Here is a 16900-nt window from a genome sequence, read left to right on the forward strand (position 1 = left end):
TCCTTTCCTCTGTGTTTGTTCCAATTCAAGAGGTGTTTCTCCTATGGTAGTCCAACTCTTTCTACTATATTCAAGATCCCATCCATCTAGGCCACCTCAACACACTACAAGATGGCTTTCACAACCCTACTACTTAATAACTCAAATCAGGTTTGCAAATAAGCTGTGTTTCCAAATGCAAATAACTTTTTGTCCATCTTTATCTTATTTAACTTCTCAGCAGAATATGACACTGCTGAACACTACTTCCCTGAAATATTCTCTCCCCTTAGCTACTATATTCACTAGGTTTTATTCTTAACTCTAGAGCTAAACCTGGGCTTCTTTACAAATTCTTCTTTCTCTGCCTTACCCAATTGGAGTTTTGCCTTCTGTTACCTTGCCTTCTGTTGCCTTCTCTCAACATGCAACCAGAACAAACTTTAATTTGGATCTGTAGTAGTTAATGACCAAATTGATATTTATATCTCAAATCTTCTACCTAATATTCACACGTTTGCATTTTCAACTGCCTGACATCTCAAACAAAAGAAATCCCAAATAAAACACCCACCATTTCCACTGCTCTTTATTCAGTGTTCCTTAATCAATATTGTTACCGGCTACCCAGGAAGCCAAAGAATTGCTTGCAAGTCATTCTGGACACCTCCTCCTCCCTTTCTCTGCCCTCAACATCCAAACACCACAAAGTCCTGCTAAGTTTACTTTCCAAACATTTCTCTTAATTTATCCAATTCATTCCAACTCCAGAGTCAGTCTTTGCAGGCCCAAGCAATCTGATGTGCACAGCATCTACGTCTTTCTCAACTATAATTCTGATGTCACACGCAAGGCTGTTCTTTGTTGTTAGCAAAACGTCACATTCAAATCCCTCAAGGGGGTTTAAAATGTCCCTGCTACTACATCTTAAGTGCAAGGAATGCATCATGTTTCTTCACAACTCCAAGCTTTTGCACATGTAGGTCTCTTTTGAAACATTCTTCTCTAGGTCTTTCATCGGGCTATTTCCTGCTCACCACTCAACCAGTAGTTCCTGATTGTCTTCTGTATATCAATGTACATAATGTTTATTCATATTAATAACGTACATTAGTTGAGAATATGCAGTGTGGAAAGTGCTGTGTTGAGCTAATTCTACCTATTATCTCTTTTAATTCTCACACAACACTTATGAGTATCAAGCTCTTCCACACTGCTACTTCCACAGAAAAAAGCAGCAAAGTGAATTCAAGAAATTGTCTAAGGCCAAGAGTTAGGAAATGACAGATTTAAATCCACGCAGTCTAGCTCCAGAGATCATCCTCTTATCCATGACACCCTCACACCCCCAAAAGTCTATTGAATAAATTCCTACTCAATTAAAGACAAACAACAACAACAAAAAAAACACATAAACAAAGTCAGAATTTTGTTCACTATGTTGTTTTTATTTTCTTTCAGCAGACTCTACATTGACACAATTATGTTGTTTTATATTCTACACCAATTTTCCTGAGATTAATATTTCTGTTTAAGTATAAAATAATATTTCCACATATTCTAGAAACCTGTGGCTTCCAATCACCTAGTTTCTTTAGAATTTATTAAGCAGCATATTGCAAATAAATTATTTAAATAAACTCCAAACTTGTTGAATTAGAATCTCTACAAGTGAGAATCAGAAATTGGTATTTTTAATGAATCTCTTAGGTACTGTGAAAACACAAAATCTTCTGGGTTTCTTGAAAATACTGTATCAAAGGATAGAAAGTGCATACAACATAATAAACATATAGAAATACCAATTCTATTCTCTGTACATCAAGTTTAAGCTGTCATCTTTTAATTTTACCTTTAATTCCTGTTGTGATGTGAGGGAAGAAGAGGTCACCAGCATCCGTGTTAAGTTTTCAATTTTCTCATTCTGTACTTTCTGAAGCAAATCTTTTTCTTCCAAAAGTTGGGCCAATTGGTCTTTTTCCATTGCCTGAGCTCGCGTCTCTAAAGAAACCTATAGAATGCAATATTGGATTATGTTAATAATAAATGTGGTTAAGTGTTAAAACCTTAAAAGTAACATAAAAGAATAAAATACTACATTTGTATATGAACTATAAGAATTTTAATTTCAGTGAAATAAAATTTACTCTAACTACAGAACACCAAAATGCAGTTACCATAATCAATAATTTCTCAGACTTACAACACACATTTCTTCTAATGTAACTATTCTATACACCATGTATAAGACAACAATGCTGTTATAATAACTCTATTAATTGTCTAAGAAGATATGAATAGTCAGAAGTCATAAAACAAAGACTTGAATTCCGATAGTAAAGATAGAGATGTTCTCATAAGATTACCATTTGATATTTTAGCTCATTTTAAAAAAGATCACTAATGCATGACTTTTTACAAAATATGGGACCATGATGGTTAAAACAAATGAGTAATTATGCTATATTATTAGATTGCAATCTAAGGGTTAGAAGAGGAATTGAGGATAACATGAAAATACAGAAAGTGGTTCTAAGTAACTGTAGTTTCTCTTTTTAACCGAATTCATATATATTTGTGAAAAATTTTAAGAAATACCTCTACTTGGCCCATTTGATAATCTCAGATTTTGCCCTTTGAAAATAAAAAACAAAATCTAAAATAATTTCAAGAACCAAATCTTATAATTTATAATAAATTAAACTAAAATTTTTATGAGTGGATTTCTTCTTGTTTAAAAATGATTTAAAACTTAAGTTGTAGCAACTCAGATATTCAGGAATGAATAGTCTCTGAGCATTTGGGCAGGTCTCCATTCTACATTGGTTCTTTCTATTTAATGAAATAAATGATTCATACATACCTCCTCTAATTGTTTTTTAAGATCCATTATTTCTTTTCTATACCTTTTCAGGAGAGCTTCATCAGTTGATACCTCATTAACATAAGGAGTATTCTTCATATATTTAGCAGTACTGGCAAACTGGAAAAAAAATACAAAAGTGCTAAGTGTTCAACACTTAAAAAAATTCGAATTTAATTAGTAATATTTAGCTTTCTTATATTCAAGTTTAAAAAAACATCAATACTCTTTCCAGTTGGCTTAATACTTTTGAACAAAGGGAACATTCTATGTGCTTACAACAATGCTCTGTAACTTACCCTGGCTGATAGTCTTCAGGAGAATAAACAAAGATATATTGAGAGAACTTAAAAACATCAGCTTATTGGAATCCCATTTACCCCTCAAGGTCCAGTGCTAACGCTTCCTTTACTCTGAAGTTTTGCTTCTAGCCAAAGATAACTCTCCTTCCTTTAAACTCTATACTAGTTATTAACCACTTAACTACTAAAATTATGTTGCAAGATAAGTGTTCTGTGTCTTGTCACAAAATTCATTAATTCTGTTAAGCCAGGGACTCTACTTTCTCTTTGTACCTCTGATAGTACCTTGATCTGGTGCTCAACATCTATTTAAAGCAATGTTTCTCAGAGTACAAGTACCATAAGTAAGTTTAGGTGGGTACACAAAGATGACCATCAGATAACATTGAATCCTTCATTGAGACATAGTTTCGCTCTTGTTGCCTGGGCTGGAGTGCAATGGCACCATCTGGGCTCACTGCAACCTCTGCCTCCTGGGTTCAAGCGATTCTCCTGCCTCAGCCTCCCCAGTAGCTGGAATTACAGGCATGTGCTACCACACCTGGCTAATTTTGTATTTTTAGTAGAGAAAGGGTTTCTCTATGTTGGTCAGGCTGGTTCCTTTCCTTTTTAAAATAGAAAATGTAGGCCTTAGGCTCAGAGCAGATGAAGGCAACAGTTAACTACCAGGAATTTCAGAATCATTTTGTTATACAGACAGACACACAATTTTTTTGTTACCTTCTATTTGTGGCAAGTAATAATAGTTTCCTACTGATAGGACTAATATTAAAGTTACCTTTTACAATAAATTAAGTACAAAAAGTGAGTTATTTAAAAAAATATCAAGTCAATTTCAGTAAAATAGTGTTGGATGTGGCAAAAATTGTGAAGGTAAGATACAAATAATTGAAGTCTGGTAAAATTAAATTAAGAAATGCTATTTAGTAGACAACATATCGATTGTAACAGGTGTGTTAATTTAAAAAACTTTGCTTAATTTTAGTAGGTAATTTTTTCTGCTTCAAGTTGATCTTCCCCCATATTAAGCTGAGATAAAAATCAAACTCACCTGGAGAGTAGTAAGGGTTTCATCAAAAGATACTGGAGTAATTGTGCAGATAATACGTGTCTTTGCGTTTCCTCCCAAGGAATTCTGGAGAATTCGTGTTAACTTGCTATCTCGATAATTTATGAAACCACTTAGCAAGGAATAAGTTTATGGGAGAAAAAGATTGAGAATGTTTATATAACAAAATAGTTGGTTTTTAATGCAGAACTCTTAAATCAGCCACAGTTTCAAAAATTAATTTACAGGTTACATGAGGCAGATTAAAACTACTAACTAAAAAATATTTAAAACAGAAAGTAAATTCAATAGATTATAGTTGTTATGTATTAGCTTTTGAATATGTGGAAAAAATCAGTACATTTGAGTGTCATTGAAATATTGCAATGTTCAACCTAATGAAAAAGGTAAGAATTAGTAGGTAAGTACACAACGGGATAAACTTACCCAACCTGTCCATCACTAAGTTTCTTGATCACTTGTCCCAAAATAAATAAGCTTCGATTTATATTACAGCCTTCCTTGAGTCGCACACCTGCATTTATTAAACAAATACGAAAACCAAACTTGACTCCTTTTCTAGATGATAAACTTACTTATCACTAAGTTAATGAGAGAAATTGGAGGGCAGATGTTAAAGTCTATGCCCTGGTTTAGACATGAGCCCATCTTTAGTATCAGTGGTAGAAGGAGCTCTTTCCCTATTGGTCCCACTTCAAGTGAATCAGAAAGGTTATTACCTGAGAAAAATAGTAAAAAGAAAAAAATGAAGAGAGAGGGAAGAATGTGAGGGAAAAAAGACCTGTTTCCTGAAAGAGCTTCTCTAGCTCTTCGGTTCAAATCAATTTTGTTTTCCAACATCTAAATATAGGCAACTATGAAGTTATAAGCAAATTAACCTCTAATTTCTCATTTTTAAATTGTTAATATGCTTACATGGTTCAAAAAGTTTTTTAAAGAAAAGTACACTTTGAAAAAGCTCCCTTTCACTTTTATCCCATATTCAACCAGTTCCTATACCTCTGCCAGGACACCACTGTTATTATTCTTTAGAGATTTTTAAAAATACAAGTTCATATATATTTATTTCCTTCTTTCTTCACCGATATCAATAGTAATAGACCATACATACTATTTTGCACTTTGCTTTTTTTCACTTGGCAACATATCTTGGAAAATCTCCATATCGGTAAACATTGATCTTTTTCATTCTTTCTTAAAGTATAAAATTCCATTTTACGGCTGCATCAGACTTCATTCACCCACCCCATCCCCTGCTGAAGGACATGTAGGTTTTCAATCTACTGCCTATACAAAAAAAATTGCAAAAAATAACTTTGAACAGATGTTATTTCACAGGTGCATTAATTAGCTACTGCTGTAACATTACTACCTAACCAACCAGCTAACACAAGCATTTATTTTTTGTTCACAGGTCTGAGGAGGGACTGGTTTGGTGGATGTAGGCTAGGCTCAGTTGAGTGGCAACAGGCTGCAAAACGAGCTCAAGTCTGTTGAACAAACTTCTAATCTTCCTTGGATCAGCAGCTCTTCTAATGGCAAGAGTGCAGGTGCAAGCTAAACCATTTAAGCCTTATGAACTATTCACTTATATCTTTGCCCAGTTTTTGTTGGTTTCTTTTAAACTTTTAAGGCATCCGGACTTTGTATCAGTTACAAAAGGGTTTTCCCACTGTAAGTTGACTTCTAATAATTTTTATAGTTTTTTTAATATTGAAATTTTTGAGCCACTTTTAATGCATTCCTTGGCATATGACATATGGATAATTTTTTTCCCAAATGGCCATCAATTAATGAATAATCTATCTTTTCTTCACATATTTGAAGGACCATTTTTATTGTATTCTAACTTCCGTATGTATTCAGGACTCTTGATGGATTTTCTATTCTATTCCACCAGGCTGACAAGTCACATAGTTTTATTACTATGGCATTATAATATGTTTTACTATCTTATAGTACGATAGTAAAATCTTAAATTCCACTTTCTGCTTTTTGGAATTTTCCCGGCTACTCTTGTCTGTTTTTATGTTTCCGTACAAATTTTAAAATCATCTTACTTAGTTTAAACATGAAAATGTACTCTTCATATTTTTATTATGATTGTGTTAAATCTAGAAATTAACCCAGAGGCCTGATATCCTTGTGATTTTGAATCTTCTACATCTAAGTATGCTTTTCCATTTTTTCAAGTATTTGTTTGTGTTCTTCAAGTCTGATTTACAAGTTTTCTTAGGCTGGGTGTGGTGGCTCACACCTGTAATCCCAGAACTTTGGGAGGCCGAGGTGGGCGGATCACTTGAGGCCAACAGTTGAAGACCAGCCCAGGCAACATGGCAGAACTCTGTCTCTACTAAAAATACAAAAATTAGTTGGGCGTGGTGATGCATGTCTGTAATCCCAGCTACTTGGGTGGCTGAAGCACGAGAACTGCTTGAGCCCAGGAGGTGGAGGTTGCATTGAGCTGAGATCGTGCCACTGCAGTCCAGCCTGGGAGACATAGTGACAGTCTGCCTCAAAAAAATTAAAAAAAAAAAAAAAAACATTTTCTTTATATCAGTCTTGTACAAATCTTTGTTGAGTTTCTTCCTAGGTATCACATCTTTTAGGTTATTGTAAACGGAGTGTTTCTGTCTACTAAATATTTTAACTGGTTTTTATTAATATTTTAACTTTCTAAAACTAGTATCTGTACATTAATTTTGTACCCCACTATCTTTCTTAATTTCCTTATTTTGAAAGTTTAAATGGCTTTTATGGAATTCTCATGGGCTTTCCTGCTGTACAATACCATCAATTGTATAATTTTCATTTTTTAATTGATGCTATTGTAGACTAAAATAAAAATTAACCAGATACAGATGCTGATTTCTATGTTAAAAGACTTTTATCAGAAAAATCATCATTAATGAATATTATTAATAATGAATATAATTACTTTATCAATTTCTAAAAATGCCTGGTAATACTTTTTAATTCTGTAAAATAGGAAGACACTAAGACTAACATATTTCATGAGTTTTAATTACCTTCAGCTCCTGTTTGAGCAGCTCTTTCACTGCCTGCAAGATCAACCAAATTCTGTAAGATAGATAAAAATAAATCTTTAGGGCAGACAATCTGAAATAATAAAATTCAAACTACTGAAAGAATATTTTTAATACATGGTATATCAGAATATTCTATCTGTATCCATGTCTCCCATGCTACTGTTTAGGCATTCCCTTTTTTCTCTGAGTCAAACTGTTCTCTATCCGTTCCTTTCTTTATATCTTCCATAATGCTGCCAGTATAGGTTCTGTTTCCTATACAAACTCCAAAAACTTACTATGGCAAATATAATTCTTTATAAGCTGGCACTTGCATTGTTCCAACTTTGTATCTATCTATCCCTTATTCAACCTATCTATCCCTTAGTTCAACCTCTAGTTGAACTACTCACTATTCCCCAAACACCCCATGTACTTCTACACCTTCAAGCACAAGCTTTTTGCTATTTCCTTTATTCAGTTAGTTATAATGTTCTAGTCGGTCTTTATTCTTTATTCAAGAACCAGGTACAAAGATTATCTCCTCAATGTAGCTTTGCCTACTTTATCCTTCCTCCCTGCCAGATCTCAGATGAACTGCTCCTTGAACTGCATAACCAGAACTCTTTATAAACATGACTTATAGATACAACTTACAGTTATAGCACTTCTTTTGTTGGGCTAGTCATGTATGCTAGCTGCACTATGCTATAGCAATACCATGACTTTACTGTGGCATATTTAAGAGTTGGACCTCTCTTTCATTTCACAAATATTATTGAAAAGAAGTGGCTACTTATCATGCTCCAGGAAGTGCATCAGGTGCTAGGGCTACAAATAAATAAGATCTCTGCTCTCATGGAGCTTACATTCTACAGAGGAGGAGGCTGGTGAGAAGAGATAAAAAGACAAATAAGAAACATGTTGTGATAAGTATAACACAGATTATTTAAATATAGAGCTGGAAAAGGGGCTAGTAGGTTTAGGTTCACGGGATTGGACAGCAGTGTAAGGCTTGTCATTAAGCTGAGATCTGAATGACCAGAGAAGAGGAAGCTGGTCCCAAAAAGATCAAGGGAAACAGTAGTCTAGACAAAAAGAAGAGCCAAAACATTTAAGTCACAAAGCAGAATGTGCTCAGTGTGTTCAAAAAAATAGAAAAGGCAGTGTGGAACAGGTGGTGAAGTGAAGACAGGAAAAGATAGAATAAGAGAAGCAGACAGGGGCCAGATTACGCAGGACTTTTTAAGTAAGATAAAACACTCTGAAATGTTTAAATTCAATGAGAAGCCATTGTAGGGCTTTATGCAAGGGAGTAATAGAACCCTGCATAAAGCTCAGCAATGGCTTCCACAATGGATCCACTACGACTACTGGGTGGAGAATGGAGTGGGAAGGGGCAAGAGCAGCTGCAGGCAGCCCCATCAGGTGGATGGGGCAGGAATCTGGGTGGGAGATAATACCAGCTTGGGTTAGGGAGGCGGCGGAGGAAACTGCTTGTAAGAGAAGCAGTGGAGGGATGTCTTGTTTATTTATTTTTTTAATCTCAGAGCCCCACACCATGCTCAGAACACAATAACGACTTAGTAAATAATGTGAGTGATTTGAAAGAAAGTCAAAACTTTAAGTTACTTCTCTCTGTGGAGATTTTTGAGACTAGGCAGGTAAATATGTATTACCAGTTGAGTCTGATTTTTCTTGCATAGTGTCCACTACAGATGACACAGATACATAATAAAAGGGCAAAGTGGTAATGAAGGCAGCATGAGTGAAGGTTAAAGATGAGAACATGCATTCATATTCAAAGATACTCATAGGCCCAACCTATGAGGGAGGAGTTTATTGAAGCAGAAGGAAATAAAGTTAGATTGGTCAAGAGTGTCCAAATCTTGCCCCAGGAAGTGACATACAAAAGCAGTGGTTAATATATTAGAAATCCTTACTATGACTTCAAGAAACAAAGACAAGAGTCACGGAGACAAGGTTCTAGAAGACTGACGTAATTGAAGAGAGACGAGAAAGTAAACGAGTGTAGCACCCACAAGAATGTTCAAAGGTAGGATCAATAAGAAATGGGACAAGTGGACAAAGAGAAAGGCAGAAAAAGATGAGTCAAAATTGACTTGGGTGTCCAGCTTAGGCAGCTAGGATAATGCTGCTTTTACTGGAAATAAGGAATATTCACTATGGTAGGAAGAAAATAAGTTTTGTTTTAGACATATTAAAGTTTGAGATATTGATGGGACACAATTATAACCATCTTTAGGAAGACATGAATTAGAATTCAGAGACTACAGATACAATATTTGGCAGTCATCAACATGGAAATGATGACAGAATGTTTGAGAGCAAGAACTTAAGTAAGAAAGGCCACAGGATACCTCCAAGTTTTTTTTTTTTTTTAATTTTTTTAGGAGGGTAGAGAAAAAGAAGCCGGGGTAGAAAACAGAGGAGTACAGCTAAGAGAAACTGGATATTATCATCCCACCAACGCCAGGAGATAATCAGAAAAGAGCCACCACTAAAGAGCCAGAGATGACTCCTTAGAGGAGACTTCTTTCCAAGAAGATTCTTATTGTAAGTGTGTAGGCTGGAGGGTTGGAACAGATGGAACACCGATGACAGAGCATCAAGTAACATGAGGAAAATCATCAAGTAGATCACTGAATATGCCAAGAGTATTAAAGCTAAACTATTAAAAGTTAAAATTATATGAAATATCACAGTCTTGGATGAGAAAACAAAAGAGGTTAGGATTTGGTTTTTTATTTTTAAATTAAAACAAGATTAAAGTCTACTAAAATAAGTTATATAATTTTATAGCAAAATAGCTAAGGTGAAATTAGGATTGAATATTAAGTAGTTAATAATCTAACTTTATAAAATCTGAAAATAAATAAACATATCATAGATTGCTTTTTTCCCTGAAGTTTCCTACTGAAATAATCTTAAATCATATCCCACATCAAGCTACAGAATTTAGGCCCTAAAGATGCAGAATAAAGCAATATGGTAAATGGTAGAAAAGGAGCAAGAAAGAGACAGCAATAATTTAGTGTGGCAAGAAGGAAGTGAAGGTTTACTTATGTGTTATATAAGAATGTTTGCATAATGCTTACATTTACTTATTCAACAAATCTATATTAGACATAAAATAGGTACAATGTGTTGGGGCTACAAGGATGAATGCAGTATCACTCCTCAATGGATTTACAGTCTAAAATACTATGTTTATAATACAAAACGTATTTTCTTATTGTACTTAAGTAAAACCTAAAATAATGTGATTACTTTTTAACCATCCAACCTAGATTTTTGTTGATCACGTTAAGTCTAAATTACATTGGCTGATTTTAAAAAAAGACCCTCAAATTCTGAGATGACTTAAATTATTAAATGTGTATACAAAAAAAATTCTACTTCATTAATGGTTAGAAAAAACATCAATCCCTATAACCCTATAGCCCTGACATTTAAATTTTAGGAGACGGCAACCATGACATAATAGGAAGAAAGATCCTCTGAATTTTTCCTACAACATTTTAGCTAAGAATTTGATGATACTGACAAGACTAAGCAGACAAGTTGTAGACTTCCTCCCACATTTAGTTCAGTTAACAGTTCTTATTAAACCAAACATCCAGCAGCTAAATTAAATTTTGTTTTGGCTCATACAGTACATTATTATGGTTCATTAATACTCACCAAATGGGATACCTTAACAGATCCTTCACAATTAGAAGGTTCACCCTTCTCTCTACTTTCCAAAATCTAGATAGAAAAAGCAAGCTGTAGAAAAATTAGTGCATTCTTACTTGGAAGATCTAATAGACAGACAGAGAGAATTACCTACCATCCTAAAGATGGTATGAGAACGACTGCTTCTTTGATTCATTTTTGTTTCTCCATAATGCCTGTTCTCTGTAAAAATGAGTTATATTTCAGCTGCATATATATTAAAATCCACAGAAACACAATAATTTTTAACTTAAAGAAGTGTGATTTGAAGCCTAAATGTGCTTGATTGAAAAGATAGTTTTTACAAGTATTTTAAAGAAATACAGCATAAAGTCTTACTTTCTCCCTTTGTAATCCACTTCAAAGCCATTTCTGATGTATATACAACTTCTTCTGTGAGATCAGCAACATACACATTCCTCTGAAACAAGTTTAATTACAGAAAGATTAGAGAAATAGAAGTCACAAGTTTGCTTTTCAAAACAAGGTGCAAACTATTATAGAATTCATTTGTGAAAGTTAAAAGTGGCAAATGGAATCATAATTCTGTAGAAATATAACAAGTAATTCTATGAATACCCACAATTTATACCATATACCAAAGCACACCAAATTCTAAGCTGATACTTCCCTTCCATCTTGCTATTTTTACACTTAAACCAAAACATTAGAGCTGTCAGTATTTGAAAACTATTCATGTTGTTTAAAAGATGAATATAAATACTTCAAAAAAACCCTCACATACTATAGAAATAGGAGACACTTTAAAAACTATAGAAATTACAGGTAAACGTTCAAGAACAATAAACCCAATAAGTCAGTCAATTTTAAAGCTCCCTTAAGTCTGTTACTCACATTGACATCTTCTCGAATAATAAGAGGTTTCATTTTTTGAGTGCCACAGAGTAAATCTGTAATGGTTTCATTGTATATTTCCATGTAAGATACACGTAAGAGAAATTCTCTATCAGGAAACTAGAAGAAAAAAATTATATAAAAACACCAGGAAGCATCCAATTGTGAAAACCTAATACTAAATGCTCATGTGCTTAAAGAAGTAAAATGTCTGTAAAACAAACTAAGAAAACCCTTGGTTCTAATGTTGACAAAATAATAAACACAAAAATATAAAAGCATCGCTATAGAAATAATGAAAAGTGAAGTACCATAAAGCTGGGAGAACACCAACTCTAGGCTCAAACTCTAGGCTCAAAATAAAATCCTATCAAAAGATGTTCTTATTTTTTTTTCATTTTTGATATAAACATTTAATAAAATAGGGACGGGTGAATTTTTCTCTAATAAGATGGAGCACATCTGTCTCAGCAAAAAAGTCAATATCATGTTTAATGAGAAGACACCAGAAGTATCCCCACTAAAGTTTCCCCACTGAAATCAGGAGCAAGACAAGAATATCTGCTATCACACTATAAGATGTTCTTATTTTAATAAAAATGCTAATTTAAAACCACCTCTTAACTAACTAGGTTGCCTATTCTGGCTTTCTGCTTCCCTTCTTTTTTTTTTTTTAACCTATAGCTACTTTCTACTGTTCCTTTATAGTCACTGATAGTTAAATGGTTAGGTGGAGCTAACCATGATAAAATTTTCTTGTTCCTTAATGCCTACTTTTTGTTCAGAGTATTATTGTTGCAGAATTCAAGGGAAAGAATAAAAGAAATTTAAGTTTTATAAAGTAAGTTGTGGCGATAAAAGTGAATCTATCTTTCTTCTTTCACCATGGATAATCAAACAATAACTGTAAATCTGCTTCCTTTCATCTTTACAAGAGAAATACACTAAGACTCGTACCCAGTTTTAACTAGTTTTACCAGTACATACTAGAAATTCAGTTAAGTTACTTACCTTCTTAATTTTTTGGAAAATGTCATGAATTGCCCTGGGTGTAACTCCCAAATGATCTTCCGAACCCATCATGGTATATGTTTTTCCTGAAGCGGTCTGTCCATAGGCAAATATAGTACCTGCAAAAAACAAAACACACATATGCAAAGATTAAAAACAAACCTATAATGGGTAAAACTATGCATGCTTGTTGCACAGACGCCCAAGACTAAAATGTTTCTGCAACATTGAGTGAATACAAACCATTGTAGCCTTGTATGGCAGAATCGATGATTGGTGCTGCTATTTCTTCATACACATTTTTGGTAGTTTCATTACCATGAAAGACACGATCTAAACAACAACAGCAACAACAACAACAACACAGAAGTTAAACCAAATGAATCAACTGTGTTTTCATTCCAAATTAGTAATTATTCCTAAAAGTAAAACTGTCAGAATGTAGGATGATCAAGTATTTAAGACACAGTATTTTCTTCAACTTTTTGGTTCTCTGAAAATACCCTTCCCTAAGGTAAAATGAGTTCATTTACACACTCAAAAAATCCACTACAAGTCAACTTTTCTATGTTCTTTCCAGAGTCAGTAAGGCATAGTGTTTGCACATGGGGGTCTGGAATCTACCTAGATGAAAATTAGGTAACTGTGATTATAACTGTTTTAAATACCAGTTGGTTACCTTACTTAAACACATGATGGATAAACAATTTTGTTTCCAGTGAAGCAGTTTGTAGAAGGCTTAGTCTAATCTTTAGTGACAACTCTAATATTATTAGCTTTTTGTACTTTTAATAGCAAAAGGATAACACGGTAACTTTTTATGCTAGTATAAGCTTACCAAAATTGAAGGATTTACTTCCATCAACTTGATAAATGGCATTATTGTCAGTTTTCCAGTAAACTTGGGCAGTTTCTCCAAGTGATTCTTCTCTAAAAGAATAAAAACACTGCATTTTAATCAGTCATAAAAGTCATGTCATAGGAGGGATAATTTAAAAGATTTCACCTTCTAAAGGATATTTTGAAAGATAATAATATGAGAGAATGAAAGAAAGTCCATCTTTGAGGATTCAAGTCTTAAATGGAGCTTCAGTGACCTCCTGCCCCCTCAAGTGTTTTCTTGTGAAGGCTTTCATTCTCACCCTCTCCCCCAGTACTGGTAAATTAAGGGATGGTTCAAAATGCAACACTGATTGTGTCTGTCTTGCTTAAAATTCTTAAAACTTTTTGGAAACTTATGAAATCCTCAGCATGGCACGAATCCTAGATCATGTCTTTTCTCTCTTCCATTTTCCTCTGAATTCCTAGATACATCCTAAGCTCTACCTGAAGGTCTTCCCCAAATGACAGATGTAACCTCTCTGTGCCTGGAGTACTCTGACTTTCCTTTCCATTAAGTAACATAGCCATTATTTCACTCTTGAAAAGTGTCAAGACTTTCCTGACACCAGCTCACCCCACGGAAGTTGTCTTCTCTCTGATGGACTAATGACTCCTCTAGCAAACATTCTCCACCTGCCCATCGTAACACTTGTCACAAAGTATCGTAATAGTTTCTTTATGCAGCGGTTTAAGGCATTAGATAACAAGATCCTCAAAAATAGGAGATTCCTGATCTTGGTATTTACATTTATTAAACCCCGTGTTCAATAAAAATTTCACACTCACACAAAGTGTTAGCATTTTGGGTCGAGGGCCAGAAGCCAGCGAAGCAAACTGACTTCATTTAGATTCCTCTTCCTGCTTTTTCTCCATAGTATTTATTACGTACATAACACCACTTAACATCTACATTTTCAACTTTACTTTCTGTCTCGCCCCATTAGAATGGAAGAACCACTGGGCAATGACAGGAGTGTCTGTATAGTACAAAGGTACTAAAAAAATTGATAAATATTTGTAGAATGAATGAAGTCTTGAGTGACGACTGAACTCATTGTGACAAGACAGACTAGCTCCTGTCTTCAGGGGGTCTCAAGACAGCAGTTACGTGTAAAATGACTAACTGTGATGAGGGCTAGGAAGGCACGGTTCCATACGACTTCTCTAGGGCGGGGAATGGGGCAGGGAGGAGCAGACGCGGCAAGGCAGAGCAGCACAGAGGGGAAGGTCGGTAATATCAGTGAGACTGAGTTAAATTTAAGTGAATCTCGCAGCTGGAAAGTATCTTCTAGATCTGATCCTCCCCCGTCACTTTACAGACCCTGAAACGGTGGCCAGCTGCCGAGTTACTAGACAGCAGAGCCGGGAAGCAGCGGCTCCTGGAAACGCCGCAGGCCTCGCCCCTCCGGCTCAGGGCGGCGCCGCAGGCCCAGCGGGCACCGGGCCGTGGTGTGGGCCCCCTACCTGCTGTTCAGCGGCCGCACTCGCACGCAGACGGCCACGGCTCCTTCCTCCGCCATCGTCTTAGGCTGAACAAGTCCCAGGAAAATGGCCAGGACCCTCCGCGGCCGACGCTTCAGGGCGCACGGGCCGCCCCGCCTTTAAATTTAAAATTTCCCAAACGCTGCATCTGATTGAGCCGTGGCCCCGTGACGTCATGGGCCAGTCCACCTGCGGCGCAGCGCGGGGGACGCAAGGCGGGCGGCGGGAACACGAGAGGGGATTTAAAGGGCCTGGCGGAGAGTCGCAGAAGAGGGTCGAAGGGAGGGGCGCCCGGGAGTTGGCGGAGAGCGGTGGTCCTGGAATACCAGAATACTGTAATCTCCCAAAAGCCAGCGAACATCATCCTCCATCCCATCCTTAAAGAGTTTGGAACCCGTAGACGAAACCAGGTAGAGATACATGTATTTTTCACTACCCAAACAAAATTGCTGTCCTTTAAAGAAACTACACCAACAGTTTAAAATAAACTTCAAACAGCAAGAGTTGAAACTCACTGTGCAGTCCAGAAACGTGACAAGCCTGTTGTGTGCCTTAGAAAATCTGAGTTTAGGCTTTTTTCCTGTTTCTTTCTCTCTTTCTGTAACTCGTTTCCATTAGCTGTGGCTTCCTAAGAGGTTGAATTAGGGAAAATAATTAACTGAGGACTGAAAAACTGATTGAGTAATGGATTGATACTTTTTTCTGGAGACTGAGTCTCGCTCTGTCACGGCAGTCTGGAGTGCAGTGGTGCCATCTCGGCTCACTGCAACCTCCACCTCCTCTCTTTCAAGCGATTCTCCTGCCTCAGCCTCTGGAGTAGCTGGGATTACTGGCACTTGCCACCACGCCCAGCTAATTTTTGTATTTTTAGTAGAGAGGGGGCTTCGCCATGTTGGCCAAGCTGGTCTCAAACTCTTGACCTCAGGTGATCCACCCGCCTCAGTGTCCCAAAATGCTGGGATTATAGGCGTGAGCCACCCCTCCTGGCCTGGGTTGTTAACTTTTATTAACTGAGAGGGAAATCAATTCTCAATACAGTAATTTTTTCCCCCAAAATAGTGCTTGTCTTCCTTTTGTCTCTCTCTTTTTTTAATAGACATGAGTTCTTGCTCTGTCACCTAGGCTAGAGTGCAGTGGCCTGTACACAGCGCACTGAAGGCTCAACTCCTGGCCTCAGCTCAAGAGGGGTTCCCGCCTCAACCTGAATAGCTTGTATTACAGGCACATCACCAGCCCAGATAATTTTTAATTTTTTTGTAGAGACAGGGTGGGGTGGGGATTAGGGTAGGGAGTGGGGTCTCACAGTGTTGCCCAGGCATTTCTTGAACTTCTAGGCTCAAGCGATCCTCCTGCCTCGGCCTCCCGAAGTGCTGGGATTACAAGCATGAGCCACTGTGCCTGGCCTAGCTCTTTATGTGTACTTTAGAAACTTATCCAAGATGTTTCATTTATTAAGAGAAATTCAAGGTGCACAGTTATGTACACAGAATATGTCTGGATATACATGCATAATTTCTGGAAAGATAGACAGAATATGCCTAATTTCCTTGCAGAGTGAGGACTGAGTTAGATGGTAGACTGAGTTAGATGAAAGTAGTTTCTTTCAATTTAAAGAAACTAGTTAATAGATAAGAAGAGTAAAGAAAACTGAGTCGATTCATTCAATATTTGTTTAAATATTGGTTATTTA

At 36.1% G+C, this 16900-nt stretch overlaps 1 protein-coding gene and 1 long non-coding RNA gene across 8 annotated transcripts in view; one reads left to right on the forward strand and one right to left on the reverse strand.

Moving 5' to 3' along the window:
- The window catches only part of CENPE (centromere protein E), an 86307-nt gene extending 70970 nt beyond the window's left edge, over nucleotides 1-15337 (reverse strand). For 4 of the 7 annotated variants that reach the window (XM_023220125.2, XM_023220128.2, XM_023220127.2 and 1 more), the window contains exons 1-13: nucleotides 15193-15248; nucleotides 13685-13776; nucleotides 13090-13179; nucleotides 12847-12965; nucleotides 11836-11955; nucleotides 11320-11401; nucleotides 11096-11163; nucleotides 10948-11013; nucleotides 7243-7294; nucleotides 4640-4727; nucleotides 4196-4325; nucleotides 2843-2962; nucleotides 1832-1990 (exon numbers count right to left, since the gene is read on the reverse strand). In XM_023220125.2, coding sequence (XP_023075893.2) covers nucleotides 1832-1990; nucleotides 2843-2962; nucleotides 4196-4325; nucleotides 4640-4727; nucleotides 7243-7294; nucleotides 10948-11013; nucleotides 11096-11163; nucleotides 11320-11401; nucleotides 11836-11955; nucleotides 12847-12965; nucleotides 13090-13179; nucleotides 13685-13776; nucleotides 15193-15248 — 1242 coding nt within the window. Of the gene's footprint in view, nucleotides 1-1831; nucleotides 1991-2842; nucleotides 2963-4195; nucleotides 4326-4639; nucleotides 4728-7242; nucleotides 7295-10947; nucleotides 11014-11095; nucleotides 11164-11319; nucleotides 11402-11835; nucleotides 11956-12846; nucleotides 12966-13089; nucleotides 13180-13684; nucleotides 13777-15192 lie in introns of all 7 variants that reach the window. The other 3 variants (XM_023220126.3, XM_023220123.3, XM_023220129.3) reach the window with 1 other exon arrangement.
- LOC116418742 lies at nucleotides 9150-15704 on the forward strand. Its single transcript, XR_004228880.1, has 3 exons — nucleotides 9150-9298; nucleotides 9657-9819; nucleotides 15048-15704. It is a non-coding gene; the product is annotated as an uncharacterized LOC116418742 (long non-coding RNA).
- The last annotated feature ends 1196 nt before the right edge of the window (nucleotides 15705-16900 follow it).

This window comes from Piliocolobus tephrosceles, chromosome 3 (genome assembly GCF_002776525.5).
Source record: "Piliocolobus tephrosceles isolate RC106 chromosome 3, ASM277652v3, whole genome shotgun sequence".
NCBI classification, from domain to species: domain Eukaryota; kingdom Metazoa; phylum Chordata; class Mammalia; order Primates; family Cercopithecidae; genus Piliocolobus; species Piliocolobus tephrosceles.